This window comes from Myodes glareolus, chromosome 1 (genome assembly GCF_982192425.1).
Source record: "Myodes glareolus chromosome 1, mMyoGla1.1, whole genome shotgun sequence".
Lineage (NCBI taxonomy): Eukaryota > Metazoa > Chordata > Mammalia > Rodentia > Cricetidae > Myodes > Myodes glareolus.
This window is the reverse complement of record NC_142026.1, coordinates 49,662,106-49,686,624: the sequence shown is the minus strand read 5'-3', so window position 1 is coordinate 49,686,624 and position 24,519 is coordinate 49,662,106. Positions and strand designations below refer to the sequence as shown.

At 39.4% G+C, this 24,519-nt stretch overlaps 1 protein-coding gene across 3 annotated transcripts in view; it reads right to left on the bottom strand.

Annotated features, from left to right (window-relative positions):
• Positions 1-978: 978 nt before the first annotated feature.
• The window catches only part of LOC125405505 (zinc finger protein 120-like), a 38,954-nt gene continuing 15,413 nt past the window's right edge, over positions 979-24,519 (bottom strand). Inside the window, exons 2-4 of one of the 3 annotated variants that reach the window (XM_087906150.1) lie at positions 22,719-22,845; positions 22,460-22,520; positions 979-1,837 (exon numbers count right to left, since the gene is read on the bottom strand). In XM_087906150.1, coding sequence (XP_087762276.1) covers positions 1,768-1,837; positions 22,460-22,520; positions 22,719-22,845 — 258 coding nt within the window. In that variant the 3' untranslated portion in view covers positions 979-1,767. Of the gene's footprint in view, positions 1,838-19,755; positions 21,541-22,459; positions 22,521-22,718; positions 22,846-24,519 lie in introns of those variants that run through there. The other 2 variants (XM_087906149.1, XM_087906152.1) reach the window with 2 other exon arrangements.

Genomic DNA, 24,519 nt, shown 5'->3' with positions numbered 1-24,519 from the left:
CTGAAGGAGGTTTTCCATCTGAAGACCTAATGCACAGAGGGAAGGGCTCCCTCTCCCCTTAAGCAGGGGCCATTGAGTGTGACTGGGGCTGTTGAGAAAGGCCCTCAGTTCAATTCCCAAGCCCACCACCACCAAAGGAAGAAAAATATTTCATTCTCCTTACAAACATCATTGTTTGTGGTAAAGAAGATGTACTCTTCTTGCAGAGGACCAGGGTTTGATTCCCAGCACTTGTATGTGTCTCACAACCACCCACAACTCTAGTTCTAGGGACTTCAAAGCCCTCTTCTGATGTCTGAGCACCAAGCACACATGTCGTATAAATTCACACATGCAGGCAAAATATACATACATATATAACAAATCTAAAAATTTAAACAATCATCGTTGTTTGGGAGTCATAGGGCTGCTGTAAAAAGTCCACTGGCCAAGCCTGTTGGGAGCAGATAGGGTTCTGAGGGTCTGAGCCTCACAGCAGGTCCTGGAATCCACTCATAACTTCAGCTTAGGTTTTCCTATTGCCAGGAGAAATTTACGTCATGTTGAAAAATCCCTGTCTCTTTTCTGAGTCTTATTTTTAGTTTCTGTTGAAAAAGTTCATCAACTTGGCTCTGCTAAGAAGAGACATCCACCCTGACTTCCTGTGACTGAGTCTTTACTCAGCACAGCACCTCACAGGCTAGTGCCCTGGGCTTTTCCATTTAACTGAGCTCTTCTCTGTCGTAAACATCTCTTAGGATACAAAGACAGAAACTGTGTCTTCTTTTTGGCCAGATGCTGTCAACATTACCGATATGCAATACATGTTGATGCAATTGAAAACCGGGGCCTGGAGATTTGACACACAATTAAAAGCGCTTACTGTTCTTGCAGAGCATCTCGATTTGGTTCCCAGCACCAGGGGGATTCAAAACTCTCCTGAGGATCCAAGGACACCAGGCATGTGCACACTGCACATACACACATACAGGCAGAACATTCAGATTCATGAAACAAAAATATATCTTCTTTATTATAAATAACAGAATAAAAAAATTCATGCACTTCATACATAGATTTAATTCATTCCTTCAATTACTCTCTTATTAAACTTTATGTTGAATGTTTCCAGACACTAAGCTCTGTATTAGGTACCAAATATACTCACAGGATGTAATGTGGTAGTTCCTAAAGAGCTCACAGCTTTGTGAGGAAGTCAGTTAAATAAACGGGTGGTTACAGATTTTAAATAGAGGATATTAGAAATACAGGGAAGGGTTTTTCAACTCAAACTGCAGTGGTGGTACTGATGCTAGCTAGAGAATTTTACTGTGTAGTCCTGACTGGCTGGAACTCTCTAGGAAGACTAAGCTGCCTTTGACCACACAGAGATCCTCCTGGCTCTGCCTCCTAAGTATTGGAATTAAAGACATGCACCCCAATGCTGAGCCTGCTTTACTATTTTTAAAGAGCTGATTTCTCAAGAAGGAATAGAAGCAGAAGGGCCTTCTAGGGACAAAATGTGTGACCCATGATGTGAGGCTGGGAGCTGCAAGTAGTTGTGTATGTTGCAAGAGAGCACATAAGGACATGGGTCAGAATAGAGCAGGGCAGATATCATGGGACTAGAACTCTGGGTTGAGAAATTTGGGTTTGGAGCTGGAAAAATGGCTCAGTGATGAAAAGCACTGGCTGTTCTTATAGAGGACCTAAGATCTATCACCCAAGTACCGAAATGGTTGCCCACAACCAAATCTAACTCTAATTCCAGGGAATCCAATGCCTTCTTCAAGCTTCCCCAGATGTGAAGTATGTATGCAGTGCACAGATAATGCATGGCGTCAGGACACCCAAGAACCTAAAAAAATAATGAATAAAAAAGTTTATGATTTTATCCTTTAGGTCATGGAACGCATTAAATAAACAGTAAAAATAGTTTAAAGGAAGACATGCAATGACTAGAAAGACTTTTTGCTCTATAATCAATACCAATTTCCTTCCAGCAGATTGCAGTCTGACAGGGCTCCTGGCAAAGCTGAGGATGACCTTACAATTAGCGGGAGGTGTGAGAAGTCGCCATTCTGGGAACTTCTTGGAATGCTTATCACTTCAACTACACAGCTTCACTGGGGCTTTGGTCACAGGTTGTAAAATGTGCAGGATTCCCTCTGTCACCTACCTCTGTTAGAACAGCTCTTATTCCAACTTCCACACTCCAAACTATGGGTACAATAGACAATTCAATGTTCTCTACATTTTAAGAAATATTTAATTCTTCATTAGAGATAAGATCTTCAACTCTAGCCAGAGAGGCAGGCCTTTGGGTAAATATTATGGCTTCAAGTGTAGTGTTTTTGTGTCATCCTGAGTGTGTGTATGAGTGGGTCTCTGTACCTGTGTCTGTTTCTTGTGTGTCTTCTAAGGTGGGTTCTTTTCCTTTCGATGGTTTATTTTGTCCTATCCTGTTGTGTTAGATTTGCTTTATCTCAAATTTTATTTTATTATTATTCCTAAAAAGCCTGTTTGGTTCTAATGAGAGGCAGAAAGGGAGTGGAACTGGATAGCAGGGTGTAGGGAGGGACCGGGTGGAGAGCGGAAACCCTTAGTCAGACTATATATGTGAAAGCAAACAACAGTAAAGAAAAAATGAAATGCATCTCCTATGACGTTATCATTATTATCTGTTTATGGCCTCCTGGAATACTGCTCTCTTTTGTTTCTTTTAGATTTATTTATTTTATTTTATGTGTATGGGTGTCCTGTTCAAATGTGGGTATGTGCACCATGTTCAGTGCCTGGTGTCCAGAGACCAAATGAAGGTGTCAGATCAGTTATGGATGGTTGTGAGTCTTCATGTTACTGCTAGGAATAGAACCCAGACCTTCTGCAAGAATGGCCAGTGCTTGTACCCACTGAACAACCCCTCAAGTCCCACCAGTACCATTTTCATGAAGTCCTTTGGAAAACAATAATTTCTTCATGCTGTAAACAGGTCAAGTTCAAAACTTGTTGGTGGCATTCAATGTTAGCTTCTGTGTATTGTATAGGGCTTATTGTTCTACATGTGCCTGAAGGAGGGAACTGCACATGGTTTAGCTAGGAGCATTATGTGCCTTCTAGCGCAGGGTCATGCAAGTGTTGAATGAATTGTTTTGCTGAACTACACTTTAGTGTGTGATGGTGGTTTTAAGTACCAGTGTCACTGGGTATAGGGTGGAGTGTTCAGAGATTCAGTGACACATTATTCTGGGTGTTCTGTGAGGTAGTTTTGGATGAAATTAACATTTAAATGGGTCCATTATGTATAGGCACTTGCTCTTTCTAATGTGGGTTGGCCTTATGCAATCAGTTGAAGACCCTACTAGAAAGAAAGGGTTAACCCTTCCCTGGCTTAGAGAGCTGCTTATTCATGTCTCTCTGTCTCTAAACTGAGGTTTTTCTTCTTTTTTTCCTGCTTCCAGACTCTGTTTGAAATGTCACCTCTCACTGGATCTTGGGCCTGCTAGTCTCTGGGCAGAAACCATTAGAGCGCTTTTGTATGTTTAGCTTGTGGGCCCACTTTGATCCATGATCCTATTGTTGACTATCTATGGAGAGTTCAAATGATAACAATTAGCATTTGAATTTTAGAAGTATTTCAGAGAAGGAAGAAGAATTTTCTCTACCATTCCTAGGCCTGCATTGAAAGAAGGCAGTTTTGAAAATGATGCTAATCTTTGATGCATATAACCTGAAATTCTCAGTAGTTGAACTTTTCTCCCTAACCATGGTTTCAGGCTCATAGGACTTAGGTAGTAACGTTGGCCAACCACTATAATATCTACTTCAGGCCTGCCTTGGTCTTCACTGAAGGAATGTTCTCCTCAAGTCTGAGTGCTTTTCCCTGCCCTCCCTCATATGAAGCCTAACTTAGTGAGGCAGACTGGCCAGCTTTGTGACTAAGGGAAAAATTAGACTGCCCAATTGATTCATGTGGTGTTGCAAAGCAGTCTAATCTCAGAATCACTTGCTAAATGAATTGATAATATTATGCCTGGTGAAGACAATCTTAGAGTAACTGCACCATGTGCTTGTGGTGGAGACCTACTCCAGAAGCCTCAGGGTCAGCACCTTGTGCACTTACTGCATTCCTGTTCCAGCCTGTGGAGGCTCAGCCCCCCCTAAACAGCACCAGAGAAACACTGCCACAGAAGAAGCACTGGAGAGACTAGGGTTTAGATGAAAGGAGAGATGGCAGGAATCCAATGCCAACACTCCAGGGGATGAGACAGGAGTGTTGTTCTTCGAAGACAGCCTGTGCTATGTAGGTGAAATGCTATTTTAAACCGAAAAACTAAACCAATCAACTAAAACAATGAAAATAGAGCAAAAGTCTTCCTTCTCCCTACTGAAACCACAAAATTAAAAAGAATGGTGACAGAATCAACTACATACACATCTCTGTTGGAGTTTGAAAGGCCAGGCAGTGGTGGCACATGCCTTTAATCACAGTAGTCACATTAGTTAGACATAGAGGCCAGGTGGTGGTGGTTCATGACTTTAATCCCAGGACTAGAGAGGAATATAAGGTGGGAGGAGATGGGCCTCAAGCTCAGTCTGAGGATTCGTGGAGGCAGGATCAACGATTTTGGTCTGAAGTAGAGGTAAAAGCTGGTGGTTAGCTGTTTTGCTTTTCTGATCTTGAGCTTGAATGCCAGTGTCTATCTCTGGGTTTTTATTAATGGTCCAATACAAGTACTCTACCAAATGAGAATCACCAGCCACAGATGGCTGTATCTTGAATTTTGCTTGTATTTTCTTATAGTTTCATAGCTTCAGGTCTTAAAAGACTGGAATTCACTTTGAATTTGTTCTAGTGCAGTGTAAGAGATATGGATCTAGTTTCCTTCTTGTCTGTGTGACTATCCAGAGCACCATTTGTGGGAGAGGCTTTTCTCCCATTGTATGTTTGTTGTTATTGTTACGGCTTTAAGACAGGCTCTCTATAAAGTACAACTATTTCCTCGAACATCCTTTGTAGACCAGGATTGTGGAATGACTAAGTCTGATAAGCCTGAGAGTCAACTAGTCTAGACCGATAGTAAAGAGAATTCGTGGTAGCTATATTCGTAAAGTCAGCCTGGGTCTGCCAGACAGTCTTGACCACAGCAGCTAAGTCTGACAGGAGATGATGTGGGTCTATGGACAGTGGCCACATAACTTCAGCAGATTCTCTGTCCTGGGCAAAGTGGGGAATATACAAGGCTTACCCCTTCCTAAAATAAACCAAACTTGTTTCAACCTGTTCCTGGAGTTTGTCTCATTGGTACTGAGACTACTTTTGTATGGGACCCTGCAACACAGGCTAACCTTGGACTCACTGATAAGCTACCTGCCTCTGTTCCTGCGTCCTAAGATTAAAATTGTGCACTACCATTCCGTACCTAATGTATGTTTTTGATAGCTTTGTTAGAAACAAGGCAGTGGTGGCTGTATCGCTCGTTTCTAGATCTCCTGTTGTATTTATTGGCTCTGCATTTCTGTCTTTGTGTGAGTGCCTTGTTCTCTTTGTTTCTATGATTCCGTTGCATAGTTTGGAGATCAAGTAATGTGATGCCTATGTGATTAGAATAGTTTTGGTTATTTAAGATGTCTCAGACTTCTGTATGAACCTCAGGATCTGTTTTGTTGTTATAGATGAATACTATTTAGATTTTGATGGAATGTGTTGCATGTGTTGAATAGAACACGTAGATAACTATCTGCAACACAGCTAGTTTTCCTAAAATCATTCTACTCAACCATGAGCATGGAGACTGTTTTGTTTTCTACTGTCTAAGTCAGTTTTTTTCTGATGTTTTCATTGAGAGGTCTTTCACGTCTTTGGTTGGGCATAGTCTTAGTTTTTGGTTTTATTTTTCATTTTTTTGTTGCACTATTGTGAATGTGATTTCTGCTCCTGTTGGTTACTGGGCTTTGCTTGTTGATTTTATCTTGGTTCTTTACTGAAAGTGCTTATCAGATCTAAGAGGTTTTTGGGAGTCACATAGGAATAGGGTGAGTGTAGCTCTACTTTTCTTACATTTATTTTCTTTTGTTTCTTTCCCTTGCCTTTGTTGTAGCTCAGGCTTCAAGCACTATACTGAGTATGAGTGAAGAGACTGGGTACCTCCGTCTTTATAGAGATTTTCAGGGAAAAGCCCTCAATTTCCCTCTAGTATGATGTTGGCAGTGTATCATCTTCAATGAACCTTAGTCAAGTGGATACACATTCCTTAAACCCCTTGCTTCTTGAGTGCTTTTTATCAAGGGATGCTGAACTTTGTGAAGGCTTTCTGAACATATTAAAGTGATTACGTGATTTATTTCCTTATCTCAATTCATGTTCTGTATTTTGTTTCTTGATTTACACACGTGGAATCAATTATTTGGGAGGTTTCATAGATCTTCATGCTTTCCTTTCTCAGAGACCAGGTTAATCTGTTAGTTTAGTTAGCATAATGCTGTCTCCACAAACACCAGTAGCTTCCTTTCCATAGATCCACTGCTTACAGAGTCAAACTTCTTCATCAGTTACCTCCACCTCCCTTTAGCATACTTGAGCAGATTTTGTTCCCTGTTGTGCAACAGAAACTGTTCTAGTCAAGGTCAGCAGTGTTGAGACTGCCCAAAGTACAATAAACTCATCTCCTGTCATGTCACCTGTGGTCACAGATCACATAAGGAGGTAACCACTGCTTCTCTCAGTCACAGCTGTTTCACTGCCACTTCTGCCTTCCCCTCTCCTCTCCTCTCCTCTCCTCTCGTCTTCTCTCGTCTTCTCTCCTCTCCTCTCCTCTCCTCTCCTCTCCTCTCCTCTCATCTGCTCTCCCTTTTCCTTTGTCACCCATGTTTCTATCCCTTAAAGATCAGTGTTCAGCAGTGTTCTGTCCCGTGTCCTATCTCTTTCTTCATGTGCTCACAGAGCCCTCTGTTGTCTGATTTAACTGGCATATGATGAACAAGTCCTCATTCTTGAGGGGTTTGTAGACCTCCTCTGGCTGTTGGGTTAATGTGTTAGAATATATAGCATGTCTAGGAAACTGATTGTTTATGGGGCAGAGTCTTAACTGTGTTGCTCAAATCACCCTTGAATTTATTTTATTTTGCTTTACTTTTAGACTTGTTTTAAGTGTATGAGTGTTTTACCTGTGTGTATATCTGTATACCACATATATGCCTGCATGCAGAGGTGAGAAAGGGCATTGGATCCCCTTAAATGGAAAGTTATCGATGACTGTGGGCTGTCATATGGTGCTAGGACCAAATCTGGGTCCTCTCTAAGAGCAACAAATATTCTCAACCACTAAGCAGTGTCTCCATCCCCAAGTCTCAAATGCTTGATTTACCTGCTCCAGCCTCCATGTTGCCCTGATATCAAAACAGCTATTATTTCAAATTGGTTCCTGAAAACAAAGCTATTTTTCCCTCAGTCTACAGTATCCCACAAAACACATGCCAGCAACCTGGCTACTGGCCTTAGTAACTTTCCTTTTTTATGTTCTTTTTTTGTTTATTTATTTTATTTATTTATTAAAAATTTCCACCTCTTCCTTGCCTCCCTATTCCTTCCCCCTCCCCACCTCCCTTTCCCCACTTCCCCCTCCCTCTCCAGTCCCAGTAGCAGTCAGGGTTCCCTGCCCCGTGCGAAGTCCAAGGTCCCCCTCTTCATACAGATCTATCAAGGTGAGCATCGAAACAAATCAGGCTCCCACAAAGTCATTCCATGCAGTAGAATCAAAACCCAGTGCCATTGTCCTTGGCCCTTCAATCAGCATTCATTGCCAGCCATGTTCAGAGTGTCCATTTTAATCACATGCTCCATCACTCCCAGTTCAGCTGGCCTTGGTGAACTCCCATTAAATCAGTCCCACAGTCTCAGTGGGTGGGCGCACCCCTCGCGATCCTGACTTCCATGTTCACCTTTTCCCTCCTTCTGCTCCTCATTTGGACCTTGGGAGCTAAGTCCAGTGCACCAATGTGGGTTTCTGTCTCTATCTCCATCCATCTCCAGATGAAGGTTCTATGGTGATAAGCAAAATATTCATCAGTTTGGCTATGGGAGAAGGCCCATTCCTGCACCCTCCCCTCTGCTGCCCAGGGAACAATCTGGGGACCTCTCCTTGAAGCTGGGAACCCCTCTAGAACCAAGTCTCTTGCAAACCCTAAAATGGCTCCCTTAGTTGAGATATTTACTTCCCTGCTCCCATATCCATCCTTCCTCCATCCCACCCATTCCATTCCCCCAAGCTATCCTGAATCATCCCCTTCTCCCTTCTCTCTACCCATCTCTCCTTACATCCACTACCCCCCTTGCACCCAAGGTTGCCTGGCAATCTTGTCTACTTACAATATCCAGGAGGATAACTATATGATTTCCTTCAGGTTCACCCTCCTATTCAGCTTCTCTAGGATAACGAATTATAGGCTCAAGGACCTTTAATTATGGCTAGAATCCACTTATGAGTGAGTACATACCATATTCCTCTTTTTGGTTCTGTGTTACCTCACTCAGTAAAGCGTTTTCTATTTCCATCCATTTGTATGCAAAATTCAAGATGTAATTTTTTTTTTAATCGCTGAGTAAAACTCTAATATGTATATGTTCCACGCCTTCTTTAACCATTCTTCTATTGAGGGGCACCTAGGTTGTTTCCAGGTTCTGGCTATTACAAATAGTGCTGCTATGAACATAGTAGAACAAATGCTTTTGTAGTATGATAGGGCATCTCTTGGGTATATTCCCAAGGGTGGAATTGCTGGGTTCTGAAGTAGTTTGATTTCCAGTTTCCTGAGAAATCACCACACTGATTTCCACAATGGCTACACATGTTTGAATTCCCACCAACAAGAGATGAGAGTTCCCCTCTCTCCACATCCTCTCCAGCATAGGCTATCATTGGTGTTTTGGAGTTTAACTATTCTGACAGGTGTAAGATGGTATCTCAAAGTTATTTTGATTTGCATTTCCCTGATCACTAAAGAGGTTGAGCATGACCTTAAGTGTCTTTTGGCCATTCGAAGTTCATCTGTTGTGAATTCTCTGTTCAGATCAGTACCCCATTTTTTTACTGGGTTAATTAGAGTTTCAGTGTCTAGTTTCTTGAGTTCTTTGGATATTTTGGAGATCAGACCTTTGTCTGATGAGGTGTTGGTGAAGATCTTCTCCCAGTCAGAACGTAGCCTTTTTCCCTTACTGACAGTGTCCTTTGCTTTACAGAAGCTTCTCAGTTTCAGGAAGTCCCATTTATTCACTGATTCTCTTATTGTCTGTGCTACTGGGGTTCTACTTAGGAAGTGTTCTCCTGTGCCTATGTCTTGTAGACTACTTCCCACTTTCATAAAAAGAGTTTAGCAATGACTCTTCTGATTCTATTATGTGAAACACATTAAGAAGTATAGGTATCAGCTCTTCTTGGAAGTTCTGATAAAATTCTGAATTAAAACCATTAGGTCCTGGGCTTTTTTTGGTTCAGAGGTATTTTATGAGGGTTTCTATTTCCTCATGACTTATAGGTCTACTTAGATTGTTCACCTGGTCTTGGTTCAAATTTGGTATATGGTACTTATCTAAAAATATGTCCATTTCTTTTACATTTTCCAATGTTGTGGCATACAGGCTTTTGTAGTAAGATCTAATGATTCTCTGAATTTCCTCTGTGTCTGTGGTTATGTCCCGCTTTTCTTTTCCGATCTTATTAATTTGAGTGTTCTCTTTCTGCCGTTTGATTAGTTTGGATAGGGGTTTGTTAATCTTGTTGATTGTCTCCAAGAACCAGCTTTTTGTTTCATTGATTCTTTGGATTGTTTTCTGTGTTTCTATTTTGTTGATTTCAGTCCTCAGTCTGATTATTTCCAGTCTTCTACTCCTCCTGTGTGAATCTGCTTCTTTTTTTCTAGAGCTTTCAGGTGTGCTGTTAAGTCTCCAATGTGTGCTTTCTCCGTTTTCTTTAATTGGGCACTTAGTGCTATGAATTTTCCTCTTAGCACTGCTTTCATAGTGTCCCATAGGTTTGAGTATGTTGTGTCTTTATTTCCATTAAATTCAAAGAAGACTTTAATTTCTTTCTTTATTTCTTCCTTGACCCAGGGATGATTCAGTAGTTGACTGTTCAGCTTCCGTGAGTTTTTGGCTTCCTGGGTGTAGCATTGTTGTTGAATTCTAACTTGAATCCGTGGTGATCCGACAAGACACAGGTGGTTACTAATTTTTTTTAATCTGTGGAAGTTTGCTTTGTTACCAAGTATGTGGTCAATTTTTGAGAAGATTCCATGAGCTGCAGAGAAAAAGGTAAATTCTTTCCTATTTGGGTGGAATGTTCTATAGATGTCTGTTAAGTCCATTTGATTCAATACCTCCAGTAATTCCTTTATTTCTCTGTTAGGTTTCTGTCTCATTGACCTGTCCATTGGTGAGACAGGTGTGTTGAAGTCTCGTACTATTAGTGTGTGTGGTGTGATGACTGACTTGAGTTCTAGAAGTGTTTCTTTTACATAAGTGGATGCCGTTAAATTAGGGGCACAGATATTCAGGAATGAGACTTCCTCCTGATGAATTGTTCCTGTTATGAGTATGAAATGTCCATCTCCATCTCTTCTGATTGATTTTAGTTTGAAGTCAATTTTGTTAGAAATAAGAATGGCCACACCTGCTTGTTTCTTAGGTCCCTTTGCTTGGAAAACCTTTTCCCAACCCTTTAGTTTGAGGAGATGTCTGTCTTTGTGGTTGAGGTGTGTTTCTTGTAAACAGCAGAATGTTGGATCCTGTTTTCATATCCAATCTCTTAGCCTGTGCCTTTTTATAGGTGAATTGAGTCCATTGATATTAATGACTAGTGGTTGTAACTCTGGTTATTTTATTTATTTATTTTTGGGTAGTAGAGCTTGTGTGTTTCCCTTCTTTGAGCTGTGCTTATAAATGGTCACTAGAGGTCTGAGTTATTGTAGGCAGTGTTGGCAATGTTGGATTCCTTGGGTTGTGATTTTCCTTCTATTACATTCTATAAGGCTGTATTTGTGCCTACATATTGTTTACATTTGTTTTTATCCTGGAATATTTTGTTTTCTCCATTGATAGTGAATGATAGCTTGGCTGGGTATAGAAGTCTGGGTTTGCATTCATGGTCTCTTAGTTTCTGCAGTACCTCTATCCAGGACCTTCTGGTTTTCAAGGTTTCCATAGAGAAGTGCGGTATAAGCCTGATAGGTTTACCTTTATAAGTAACTTGAACTTTTTCCTTTGCAGCTCTTAATGTTCTTTTTTTAATCTGAATGTTTTGTGTTTTGATTACTATATGGCGAGGGGATTTTTTTTTTTTGATCCAGTCTATTCGGTGTTTTGAATGCTTCTTGAACCTTCATAGGGATATCATTCTTTAGGTTGGGAAAGTTTTCTTCTATAATTTTGTTGAATATATTTTCTGGGCCTTTGAGCTGCAATTCTTCTCCTTCCTATACCCCTATTATTCTTAGATTTAGTCTTTTTATTGTTTCCCAGATTTCTTGAATGTTTTGTGATGAGAGTTTGTTGGATTTGCTGTTTTCTTTGATCAGAGTGTATATTTTCACTATGTGTCCTCAGAATCTGAGGTTCGTTCTATCTCTTGTATTCTATTGGTTATGCTTGTTTCTGTAGTATCTGTTCGCTTACCTAGATTTTCCATATCCAGCTGGCCCTCAGTTTGTGTTTTCGTTATTGCCTCCATTTCAGTTTTCAAATCTTGAACTGTTTCCATTATCTGTTTGATTGTTTTTTCTTGGTGTCACAGAGTGTCATTTATGGAATTACTCATTTCTTCAAACTTTTTGTTATACTTCTCTTCCATTTTTAAGGGGGTTATTCATGCCCTCTTTAAGGGACTCTATTGCTTTCATAATGACATTGTTTTCCACTTCTTCCGGAATAGGATGTGCAAGTCCTTCTGTTGTAAGATCGCTGGGATCTGGTGTTTTCATGTTGTTTTTCAGATTGTTGGAGGAATTCTTGTCTTGGCGCCTGCCCATCTCTTCCTTAAATTGCTCTCCAATGGATCTTCTGGTACAGGGTCAGATTCCCATGTTGGCCAGGGAATTGCTCTCTGACGGATCTTCTGTTATAGGGTCAGTGCCCCTTGCTGGCCAGGAATCTCGCTGACTAAAGGCCTACCTTGCTGCAGGTAGGCTATTAAAACACAGGAACTCCGTCCTGCCTGGTAGCACTCACCACCCTGTCCTAGTGCCCATGCAGGCTGAGCTGGGGGATTTTATGGCCCCGAGGAAGGGATTGAGGAAGGGAATGGGTTCCTGGGTTTAAGGTGGGATGGGATAGGAGGAGAGAGGGCTTAGCAGGGTGAAGCAGCCCCTGCAGAATAACCAGGGAGATAAGGGTGTTGGGGAAAGTCTGTGTTCCCTTGCCAGGCTTCTGCCATGGGTCAGGAGCACACTCACCCCTCCACTGGATCTTTAGCTACAGGCTTGGTACCTTTCTTAACCTCTAGTTTACTTGGTCATTGAACTTTAAAGATTTTTAATTTATTCTAACTTTGTGCCTTTCAATCTCTCTTTCTTTTTGATAGGGTCTCACTATGAAGCCTTAGCTGGCCTAAAACTCACTATGTAGACCAAGTTATTCTCAAACTCATAGAGATTGGCTTACTTTTGCTTCCTGTATACTGGAATTAAAGGTGTCTGCCATTATGTCCAGACATTACTATTGTCCAAATAAGTGTGTGCATGTCAGAGGTTGACTTTGCATAATTCGTTCTCTTCTTCTACATGTTTGTGGGTTACAGGATCAAACCCAGGTTGTCAGGTTTATGTAGCAAATTGTCACCCACTCGCCCCCAATAATTCAGTTTTTGTTTTCTGAGGCATGGTTTTTATATGACTATCCTGGAACTACTATGTAGACTAGGCTGACTTTGAACTCACTGATACCTGCTTGCCTCTGCTTCCAAAGTGCAAAAGTCAAAGGTGTATGTCCTTATTCCTGGCTCCCAATCATTAAGTTTTGACAAGACTATGTACTCCATATCTCTAGACTTGTCCAATCCTCTTTATATACTCACACTAACAAACTGGGGTCTCTCTTTGTAGATTGCCATACCAGGCTTGCCTCTGCATTTAGTTTAATGTCATCACCCCTACCTCATTGTCTACAATACAGGTAGTCTCATGACACACAATTTTGATGGCAAGGTTTGTTATTACAGCCTTTTAGTGGTTTTCTGTTCCTGTGGGATGCATTTCCATCCAGTCAGCTTGACTGCCAAAGGTTTTATTATGTCCCAATCTTGAAAATCTTGCTCTCCAGTCTTCCCTTTGCAAACTCCTTCCCTACCTTAGCCCATTCTTAGGGTTGTAGCCTCATATAAATGACCTTTCCCTAAATATCCCTACTCTGTACCATCTCTTAGCCCTTGGGTGTCTGTGTGTCTAGAACACTCTGATTTGTTGCTTTCTCAACTTGATTTCAGCTGTTTGTCAGGTGTTGCTTTATGTATCACTTCTGTGGTCCTGTGGAAGTAGCCAGCACTGTCCTCCTGTCTAGCATTTGCCATTTCCTCTGGTATGAGAAAGTGGATGAGTGCACTGTCAGCATCTTATAAGAAGCAACTTCATATTTCCTGTGGAATTCTATAGCCTAGACTAACTCTCTGTTGCTTAACCAACGCTGACATTTTTAATATACTTGTGATGCCACTAAAGGATTTCTCCTTTAGACATGCTTCTGATTAAATAGTTGAACAAAAAATGCAGAGTTGGTCGCAAGAGAGGGAAAATAAAACTTAATTGTCATGTAATTCTTTGTGCTCTGAAATAGAAAGCTTGCTTGGAGTCAGAGACTGGAGATAGCCACTAGTTAACCATAGAGGTCTGGAGAACTATACAGACAGATAGAAAAAGAGATAAGGTGGGGCTTGGTGGTTGTGGTGTACTCCTTTAATCCTAGCACTCAAGGCAGAGGTAGACAGATCACTGTAAGTTCAAGGCCAGCCTGGTCTATAAGAGCTAGTTCCAGGACAGGCTCTAAAACTACACAGAAAACCTGTCTCGCAAAGAGAGATAGAGAGAGAGAAAAAAAAGAGAGACAGAGACAGATAGGAAGGGAGGAAAGAGAGAGAGAGAAAGAGAGGAGAGAGAGAGAGAAGGTGGGGAGAAAGAAGATATGAGCCCTTTCAGTTGGATGAAGGATAAAGATTTTTGTCATGATATTAATGGTCATATAGACTACTAACTAATTTTATTAAAAGGTTTCTTCTAGTTTACTTTGTATGATTTCGGGATTGAGTCTCTATCAGGTAGCTAGGAATTAAGTTTTTGTACTCTGGGTGTATATGAATTATGGTCCTTTAACCTCTTCGAGATCTACCCCATATGACATTTAAAATGCTTAAATTTTCTGCAGTGACCCATGACCATGCCTATCAGTGACCTTTGAAGTTCTCAAAGTGGGGCCCCACAATGACAATTCCACCATGATTGTGGCACTATCACTAAACTGACAAACACTACCCAAAGATTGGCTTTGGGCAGTAAACTGCTCAGCACAATTTCAAGGTGTTGAGATGAGATATTCCAGCCTTACAGACTTCTCTGACCCAGACTTTGGGTAAGCTCTGCACTTTCCATTATACAGAGACAGAACAACAAATGATACAATAATTTCTCTCAGAACTTGACAATATACAAATATTTCAGGGCTCCAAAAGATACTGCCACTCCCAAACAAAAGGAAGTAATTTTAAGACATGATGCCGACATTCCCAAGAGGTTGGATGGGCAGTTTTTGGTCATTAAGTGGATTATGGATATTTGCGATTGTTTAGTGGGGGCTAGTTAAAATTTGTGCCAATTAGTTGTAGGAGGACACTTGCTTGTTACCAGCTGCTCAACCCCAAAATAACCACACAGAAACTGTATTAATTAAATCGCTACTTGGCCTATTAGCTCTGACTTCTTATCGGCTATGTCTTACATCTTTATTTAACCCATTTTAAATAGTTTATATTTTTACCATGAAGCTAGTGCCAACCAGCAAGTTTCCAGCTGAAGCTCTGATCTTTCCCCTCTGATGGCTACAGCACATCTCACGACTCCACCTTCTTTCTCCCAGCATTCAATTTAGTTTTCCCCACCTACTTCTATTCTGCTCTGTGCATCAGTTTTTTAATTAACCAATGATAATCACAGTATACAGAGGGAAATCCTACATCATTATTCTGATGTGGGATATTACTTTAACTTTGCAAACATGTGTTACATTTGTTTATGTTGTGAAATATTACTTTACCTATGCAAAGATGTGTTATACTTGTTTATGCTGCCTTTGTTTAACTATGTAAAGATGTTTAAGTCACCTGATTTGTCTAATAAAAGGCTGAATAGCCAATAGCTAGACAGTGGAGGGATAAGTGAACCTCCTAGGCAGAGAGATTACATAGGAGAGAAGGGGGCGAGAAAAAGGGAGATGTCTAGGCAGAGCCAGCCATGCAGGACCAGCCAGTCAGACACAGAGTAACACATGCAGAATGAAAGAAAGGTAAAAAGAACAACCCTGAAGCAAAACATAAATGAAAAGAAACAGGTTAACATAGGTTAGAAGGGCAGCAAGTAACGAGCATAAGACCAAACATGCATAATTAACAAGTTTCTGTGTCATGATTTTGAAGATGGTAGGTGACTCAAAAGAATTCCTGTAACATTATTTGCTTCAGTTTCCTCCCCTTCTCAGTTTTCAAAATTAAATAATACATTCATAATGCTTGGCAACATCAGTCTTACAAGAAGATTGACAATGAATTCATATCTTAAATATTCTTTTACCGAGCTTAAAATTTAATAATCTTGGTCCTTTCCTCTCCAATTTACCCACAAAAGTATTTTATTGGCACATATTAATGATGTACATTGGTTAGATTATGACATTTTCATATAGCTATATATTTTGAGTTATGTTCCTTTATTATCTTTATTGAGCTATATATTTTTATCCATACCCTTCCCTTCTCCCCTTCTCCCCTCTCCCATGGTCCCTGTGCGCCAAAGTTACTCAGGAGCTCTTGTCTTTTTCTGTGTCCCATGTAGATTAGACCCATGTATGTCTGTTAAGATCCTCTTTATTATCTAGGTTCTCTGGGGTAGTAAACTGTAGGGAGTTTTTTTTCTTTGCTTTATGTTTAAAAGTCTATTATGAGTGAGTACATATTACATCTGTCTTTATGTGTCTGGATTACCTCATTCAATATTTTGTTTTCTAGATTCATCCATTTGCCTGGAAACTTCAAGATGTCATTACTTTTTTCTGCTCTGTAATATTCCGTCAGGAGATGGATACAACAGATAAGTAAAACATTAATTGAAAGGGGGACTCTATGATGCTGCTGTAATAAAGTCATCATCTGTCATGAGAAAGAAATTTCTGATGATGTTTCGGGTCACTTAAGTTTCTGTAAATAACCACTCTTTCATTTTCCATAAATATCCCCAAAAAACAGGTTCATCAAGTTGCATTTTGATGGAACTACTATTTGGCCTGTTACCGGTACCCGTTCTGGCTAAACAGACATTTTATTTACAGCTCCCAGGAAAAGGCATTGAAACAAAAGTGGGACAGGAAGGTTAAAGAAGCAGAGCCAAGTGTGGTGTCACATTCCCGCAATCTCAGAACTTGGATGTATTAACACAGAACAAAAAAAAAAATATTAAAATATACAAAGAAAAAAGACTGGGTAAAACATGAAGGCAGACATACTGGAATTATATTAGACTTTTCAAGGAAGACTCTAAAAGTCAAAAGCCCCTGAAGAGATGTGCTTAACACTGAAAGATCAGATGCCAGTCGAGACTACTATACATACATGAAAAAACTTTCAAAACTTTCAATTGCCTAACCCTAAACTCTTACCTTCCAACCATAACCCCTAACCCTAACTGACTGTGGAAAAGTCTGGCAATGAATGAAGCTATAGATGGAAGGCATACTGATACCTAGGGCTCCGAAGGAAAAGGTACCCTGACTATTAGAAGTCAGGCCATACCTACAGCTGTGAAGGGAAAGTGTATTGTATGCCTACACCTATGAGGAGAAAAGTTGTCCTTGTGGAGCTCCAAAACCAGGAGTCTATTTCCACTTTATCTGAAGGTCAGAGTTAGAGGTTGCTCAAAGTTGTTAACAGGTGTGGTTACACACCCTCACCTAAGGTGGCCTTGTTTTGTGTTTTGGACTTTAAGAGGGCCCATACAGTTAAATCTACTTGCTGTTGAAGAAAGTGAGAAAATTCAAACATGCCTCTTTTGAATGAAGGGGTTTGACCTAGACAATGACTGTCGTTAGAATACTTTGTCTAGGACGGATTCACTGCCTGAATAATGGAATGTTTTTCTCAACAATCACGGACTTGATGGCTCAAAGGATTGAAGCAAGTAACTGTTTTAGTTGTCCTATGCATCACGTTAAAGCAGTCTTTTGTCTTCTTCCCCCTGTTGTATCAGGGTATAAAAGTCTATGGAAAATTAAATGCAGGCAGACTTACAATATTCACAAGAACAACCTCCCAGTACTGTCCTATGCTTCTGTTTTATTATTTACATATGTGTCTTCATTCTCCTTACTTATTTTTCTATTTCCCATGGCCCTACCCTGGTAAGTAATATAATTGTCAAAGATGATCCCTGATGTATACTGACTATTGAAAAGTCCAGCCATACCTGAGGCTGTCGTCAGGTGGGAGAGGTTCTTCCTGCAGGATGTAGCAATTCTGCTCCTCTCCAAGAAAGCCATCACAGATGGGCCCTGTTTCATTCTGCTAAGAGAGCTTCAAAGCAGAGGTGTTCATTGTTGTTCTGCTCCACTTCCCTAAGGGACTTTCCTAGCAGTAGTTTCCAATACTTCTCTGTTCCACCACACTAGGGAGTTTCCTAATAGAGATGTCAATTGTTTTCTCAGCTTCAGCCCAAATTGTTATTTCTCTGCTTCACTGGAGGTAATAGGAAACTGCTGCTGAAATGTTGCAGTCTCTGGTGAATTGTTGCTACTTCTGCTCTGCTCCTTTAAGAGAGTTTGCCAGCAGAGCTGATCAAAGCTTCTCTGTTCCAATCCACTACAAAGTTTCTAATCACTTCAGTGAAAGATCTTTACCCAAAACTCATTCAAGAAATTTATTTGGAAGGGAATAATCCAGGAGAGGGGCTGCCTCTGCTAGAACAGAAATGGGCAGATGCCACCTGAAAAGGTACAGAACTTATATAGGATTTCTTAGGGGCAGAGTTTTCTCAGGGAGAAGATTCTCAGGGTGGGAATTGGTTAGATATTAATCTTTGATCTAGAAAAATGCAGACATTGGATGGATTCCATGCTCTGGGGTTGGTAGATCTCAAGCTTACAGATTAGCAGGTTTTGTGCTCACTTGGACAAATATAGTGTATGTTTCTTTGGCTCTTGTTTCAGAGTCAAAGTGTGTTCTTTCACTAGCCCCTTATAAGCTTTTGAGTCTGGTTTCAGGGCCAGGTGTTTCTTTCATTGTTTCTGGATTCAGGAACAAAGTGTGTTCCCCTGTCTTGGTTTTGGAGTCAGGATATATTTCTTTGGCTCCAATTTCAGAGTCAAAATTATGTATTTCACTGGCTCTGATTTCAGAGTCAGGATATGTTTACTTGACTGGTCCATTTATCCGGTACAAAGGGCTTTGTAAACTCACAAATTCATTTTTTACCTTGAGTTTGTAAGCACAAACCATATAAAAAGGATGCAATACTTGAAAAGATTATTAACACTCCCAAATTTATAGGCAGAAGATTCTTGTTCATTCCTGACTGCCCAGACCTGATATAATCACTCAGAAACTACATTAATTAAAACACTGCTTGGCCTTTTACCTCAGAATTCTTTTTTCTGGGTGTTGGTTTGGGACAGGGTTTCTCTTTGGCTCTGGCGCCTGTCCTGGAACTAGCTCTTGTAGACCAGGCTGGCCTTGAACTCACAGACATCCACCTGCCTGTGCCAGCCAAGTGCAGGGATTAAAGGTGTACGCCACAATCTCCCAGCTAGCTCAAAAATCTTAATAACTGGGCTGGAGAGATGGCTCAGTGGTTAAGAGCATTGCCTGCTCTTCCAAAGGTCCTGAGTTCAATTCCCGGCAACCACATGGTGGCTCACAACCATCTGTAATGAGGTCTGATGCCCTCTTCTGGCCTGCAGACATACAGACAGAATATTGTATTGTATACATAATAAATAAATAAATTTTTTTTAAAAAAAATATTAATAACTAAGTCTGACATCAGAAATTAACCCGTTCCTATTTTTTGGTATTTTAACACAAGACTTGTGATTTTCCACTAAGGTTCCAGGGCATCTTTTTTCTTCAGCACAACATGGAATCTGACTCCACTTTCTTTTTGCCTCTGTCTCTGCTTTGGATACCTGCCTTGCTCTATTCTACAAGGTTATAGACACAAAGCAGCTGCTTTATTAAACAATGGTAACAAAACATATTCATAGCAAACAGAGGGGAATCCCAAATCACTGTGTAGCTGATTATAAGTGTTTTGGTTAAAGATCTTACCAAATACTTTATAATAAGAAGTCCTCAGTATCTTTTTCAGGAAGTCAATGTCTAATGTCATATGCAAAGATTTTAACAGATTGTTGCATACAAGAAATTTTACTCCTATATAAAGTACAAAACTTTATCACACTGAATACATTTAGAGGGTTTCTCTACAGTATGATTTTTCTCATAATTTTGATTATTCATACATTCAAAAGCTTTACCACACTTATGATTACATTCATAGAGTTTATCACCAGTGTGTGATCTTTCATTCATTTGAAGAGTCTATGAAGTGAAAAGGCCTTACCACACTGATTACATTCACAGGGTTTCACTCCAGTGTGGCTTATTTCATGAATACGTAGATGACTGTGACATGCAAAGGCTTTGCCATACTCGTTACATTCATAGGGTTTCTCTCCAGCATGTGTTAGTTCATGTCCTTGAAGATGACTCTGATAAACAAAGCATTAACCATACTAATAACAGTCAAAATGTGTCTCTCTAGTATTTGTTTTTTTATGTTTTCAGAGACGACTGTGACATTCAAAGGCTTTACCACATTGATTACATTCATAGGGTTACTTCCCAGTATGGGTTCTTTTATGCCTTTGGAGGCTCCTATGAAATAAAATGGCTTTGTTTTTCTCCAGTGTGGATACTTTCATGAATTTGTAGATGACTGTGTTGTGTAAAGGCTTTACCACACTGACTACATTCATAAGGTTTTTCTCCAGTATGGATTCTTTCGTGAATTTTTAGATTACTGTGTTGTGCAAAGGCTTTACCACAGTGATGACATTCATAGGGCTTCTCTCCAGTATGGATTCTTTCATGATTTTCTAGATGACTATGACGTGCAAAGGCTTTACCACACTGAGTACATTCATAGGGTTTCTCTCTAGTATGTGTTCTTTTATGTCTTTGGAGATGACTGTATTGTGCAAAGGCTTTACCACACTGACTACATTCATAGGGTTTCTCTCCCGTATGGGCTCTTTTATGTATGTGCAGACTACTGTGACAAGCAAAGGCTTTACTACAGTGATTACATTCATAGGGCTTCTCTCCAGTATGGAATCTTTCATGAACTTTTAGATCACTGTGACGTGCAAAGACTTTACCACAGTGATTACATTCATAGGGCTTCTCTCCAGGATGTGTTCTTTTATGTGTTTGGAGATTACTGTGTTGTGCAAAGGCTTTACCACACCAACTACATTCATAGGGCTTCTCTCCAGTATGTGTTCTTTTATGTCTTTGGAGATGACTTTGTTGTGCAAAGGCTTTACCACACCAACTACATTCATAGGGCTTCTCTCCAGTATGTGTTCTTTTATGTGTTTGGAGAATACTCTGTTGTGCAAAGGCTTTACCACACTGACTACATTCATAGGGCTTCTTTCCAGTATGGGCTCTTTTATGTTTTTGGAGACTACTGTGACAAGCAAAGGCTTTAAAACAGTGATTACATTCATAGGGCTTCTCTCCAGTATGGATTCTTTCATGAACTTTTAGATCACTGTGACGTGCAAAGGCTTTACCACACTGATTACATTCATAGGGTTTCTCTCCAGTATGTGTTCTTTTATGTATTTGAAGATAACTCTGATATCTAAAGGCTTTACCACACTGACTACATTCAAAAAGTTTCTCTTCAGTATGGCTTCCTTTATGTCTTTGGAGACCACTGTGAAATACAAAGGTTTTAGCACAGTAATTACATTCATAAGGCTTCTCTCCAGTACGTGTTCTTTTATTCCTCTGACAGTCATGACATGGAAAGCTTTTACAGCATTGATTACATTCATAGGGCTTCTCTCCAGGATGTGTTCTTTTATGTCTTTGGAGATGATTGTGATGTGAAAAGGCTTTACCACACTCATTTTCTTCATAGGGTTTCAACGTAGTATGTGTTTTTTCATGCCCATGAAGATGACTGTCCCATGCAAAGGCTTTAACACATTGAGTATACGCAGAAGTTTTCTCTCCAGTTTGACTTGTTTCATGCCTACGATGATAATGGTACATGTGAAAGCATTACTACATTTAATACATTGTTGAATTTTTTATCTCTATAAATTAACTTTATAATTTAGTCCTATTTTAAAGAGGAATTATATGTTAGGGTTTTATCACCATGTTTACAACCTTTTTTTTACTCTTCATTAAGGCTTGCTTTTGTAATTTGAAGATAACTGATACCAGCCTTTATTACATGGTTCACATTTACAGAATCTTTTTTTCTTTAAGAGAATTATCATGTATTTGAAGAGAACTGAAAAGACTCAGAGCTTTCCCACTCTTTGCAATCATAAAGTTTCCTATATTGTGAGTGATACTATATTTGCTAAGTGAACTAGGACAACCCGAAGTATTTACACAGTCCTAGAACTCATGGTGCTTTTCTGAAATGTGAGCTTATTGATATATTAACAATGAGAGTAGAAAACCAATTACTTGTATACTTGTACATCAATTTCAACAAGTATACTCTGCATGGGGACCGCTACACATCTTCTATCTGTCCCCTTATTAAACTTACCAAGTATATGGGTTAAAACACACTTTCTATAGACTTTTACTATAATAGAGAGTTTTAGAGATATACTTATCACCTTTTCAACATGTAAATCTTTTATACTATGAATAATATGAAATGAATGGATCGGCAATTTTACACTATAGCTCTCATTGTATTATGATTCAAATAGTAATATAGGTTAAGACATTGCTTCCTTGACTTCTTTCTTAAAAGAACGACTTGCAAGTGCAGTTCACCTATCTGAAATTAAAGTATATGATTTTATGAGAATTTAATAACCATTGATGCACTTTATTATTTACACTATTGCTTTTCTTTCAAACATATAGGATACATTACAAATTCTTCAGAGGTACATTTCTATCAGGTTATACATGAAAATTACCTTTCATGTCTTCTAGAACTTTGAAAATCTTCTTCAATATTATGGTCTTCCCAACTGTATCCTAAAAATATAGTGCCAGAAAAAATATATGTTATATATTAAAAATTGTAATAAATTTACTTACCGTTTGAAGCAAACCTTACAGCCATGCCTGATTTATTTACCCCATTCTTCTTTCTCAATCATATCACAAAAGGCCATCATTAACCAATGAACAGTTGTCCCTGTATTTGAAACATGAAAGATAATTCAGTCTTACCTATACTAGTGAGGTTCCTGTAGGTCTCCTCCATCACATCTTTGTAGAGATTCTTCTGGGAAGGATCCAGCAAAGCCCATTCTTCCAAAGTGAAGTTGACATGCACGTCATCATAGGTCACTGCATTCTAAAACATCCCATACAAGTGAACAACAGAAAGCATGAGTTTGACAACACTGTAAATATATACTTGTTTGACATAAAATCATATAATTCTGGTGCCCTCTTTACTTACTGCATGACATAGGCATCACAATTTAATCACTGAGTCACTTTAGAAGCCAACTGAATAGGACGTTCACCTCTGTCATTTCTGAACCCTTTCAGTGGGATATCACCCCGCAAGAGAGATGCCTACTAACCAACAATGAAAGATATGTAAACAGAGCAACAGTATAGAGTACAGATAATAGAAATTGTATGAAAGATTAATTCCTAACTACAAAAATTAAAAATAAGATGTAAAAAGCTGGATACATTGAATCACGCCTCTAACCTTTGAACTCAGAAGGCAGAGGCAAAAAGATCTCTATCTGCCTCTGAGTTGACTACAAGCCTAGTCCATGCAATAACTTCTAGGAAATCCTGAAATACATATTAAAAACCTGTATCACATGAAAAAATTAATCAAAAAACATAACAGATAGAAATAACTCATAGATTTTGGATGAAACTTCAACAAAGAGTTATGCCTGAAGTGCCCCAATTGAAACTGCAACATAAATAAGATTTTACTAAAAGGTACTGTGTGTTTAAAAAGTTAGAAATGGACAAATAAAATCAATAGTAATTATTACGCTAATAACAAATAATAAACAAAGAGAAGGAAAGATGGTTCAACAATACAGAGCCCTTCTGATCTTGCATATAGCTGGGCTAATGTGGATCATAAATATCCATTATTCCAAGTTCAGAGTTTTTAGTACCATCTTTTTATCAATATAAGAACCAGGTACTCACATGGTGCATATCCATGCATTCAGGTAAAATACTCTTTTTAAAATAAAAATTCAAAACAAAGAAAAACAGGCAGGAAGAAGGTTATGCACCTGCAATCCAATGACTAAGAAGGCACAGGAAGTGTTAATGTCATGAATGCATGCCATCCTGGGAAACATAATCATACACTCTGTAAAATTTTAAAATTCAAGATATGGGTGAAGCTCAGTACAACAGCATATGTTTGATAGGAGCAAAACCATCATACAGCAATATAAAAACAAAAAAGCCAGGAACGCTGGCCTACCGTTAATCCCAGCACTTGAAAGTCAAAGTCAGAGGATATCTGAGTTTGAAGACACCCTGGTATGTAGACCTACTTTCAGGATAGATAGGGCTACTCAGACAAACCTAATCTTCAAAGAAAAACAAAAAAAAATGAAAACAATATGCAATCAAACCACCTTAACACCAAATAGCAGTTAGTTCTACTGAATCTTATATGATTTAGTGATAGAGTTCATGATGGTGGGGAAGTTATGACAGCAAAAGAAGAAAGCTGACTGATTAGATTCAACCACAAAACAGTAGGCACAAAGAACAGGAAATGGGTTGAGGCTATAGAAACTCAAATTGTGGGATTCCCCTCTGTATGCTGTGATTATCCTTGGTTAATAAAGGAACTACTTTGGGCCTATAGCAGAGCTATAGCATCTTCGAGATCTTCCACGGCTTGGAAAGGAATTCTAGACATTAAAAAATGAAGTTTAGCCGCATTTATTTCCCCAGGTAGGCTTTGCGTACTGATGACATGCTGTGGCTCCTTTAAGAGAGTTTTTCCTGATTTAAAGTTAGACATCAT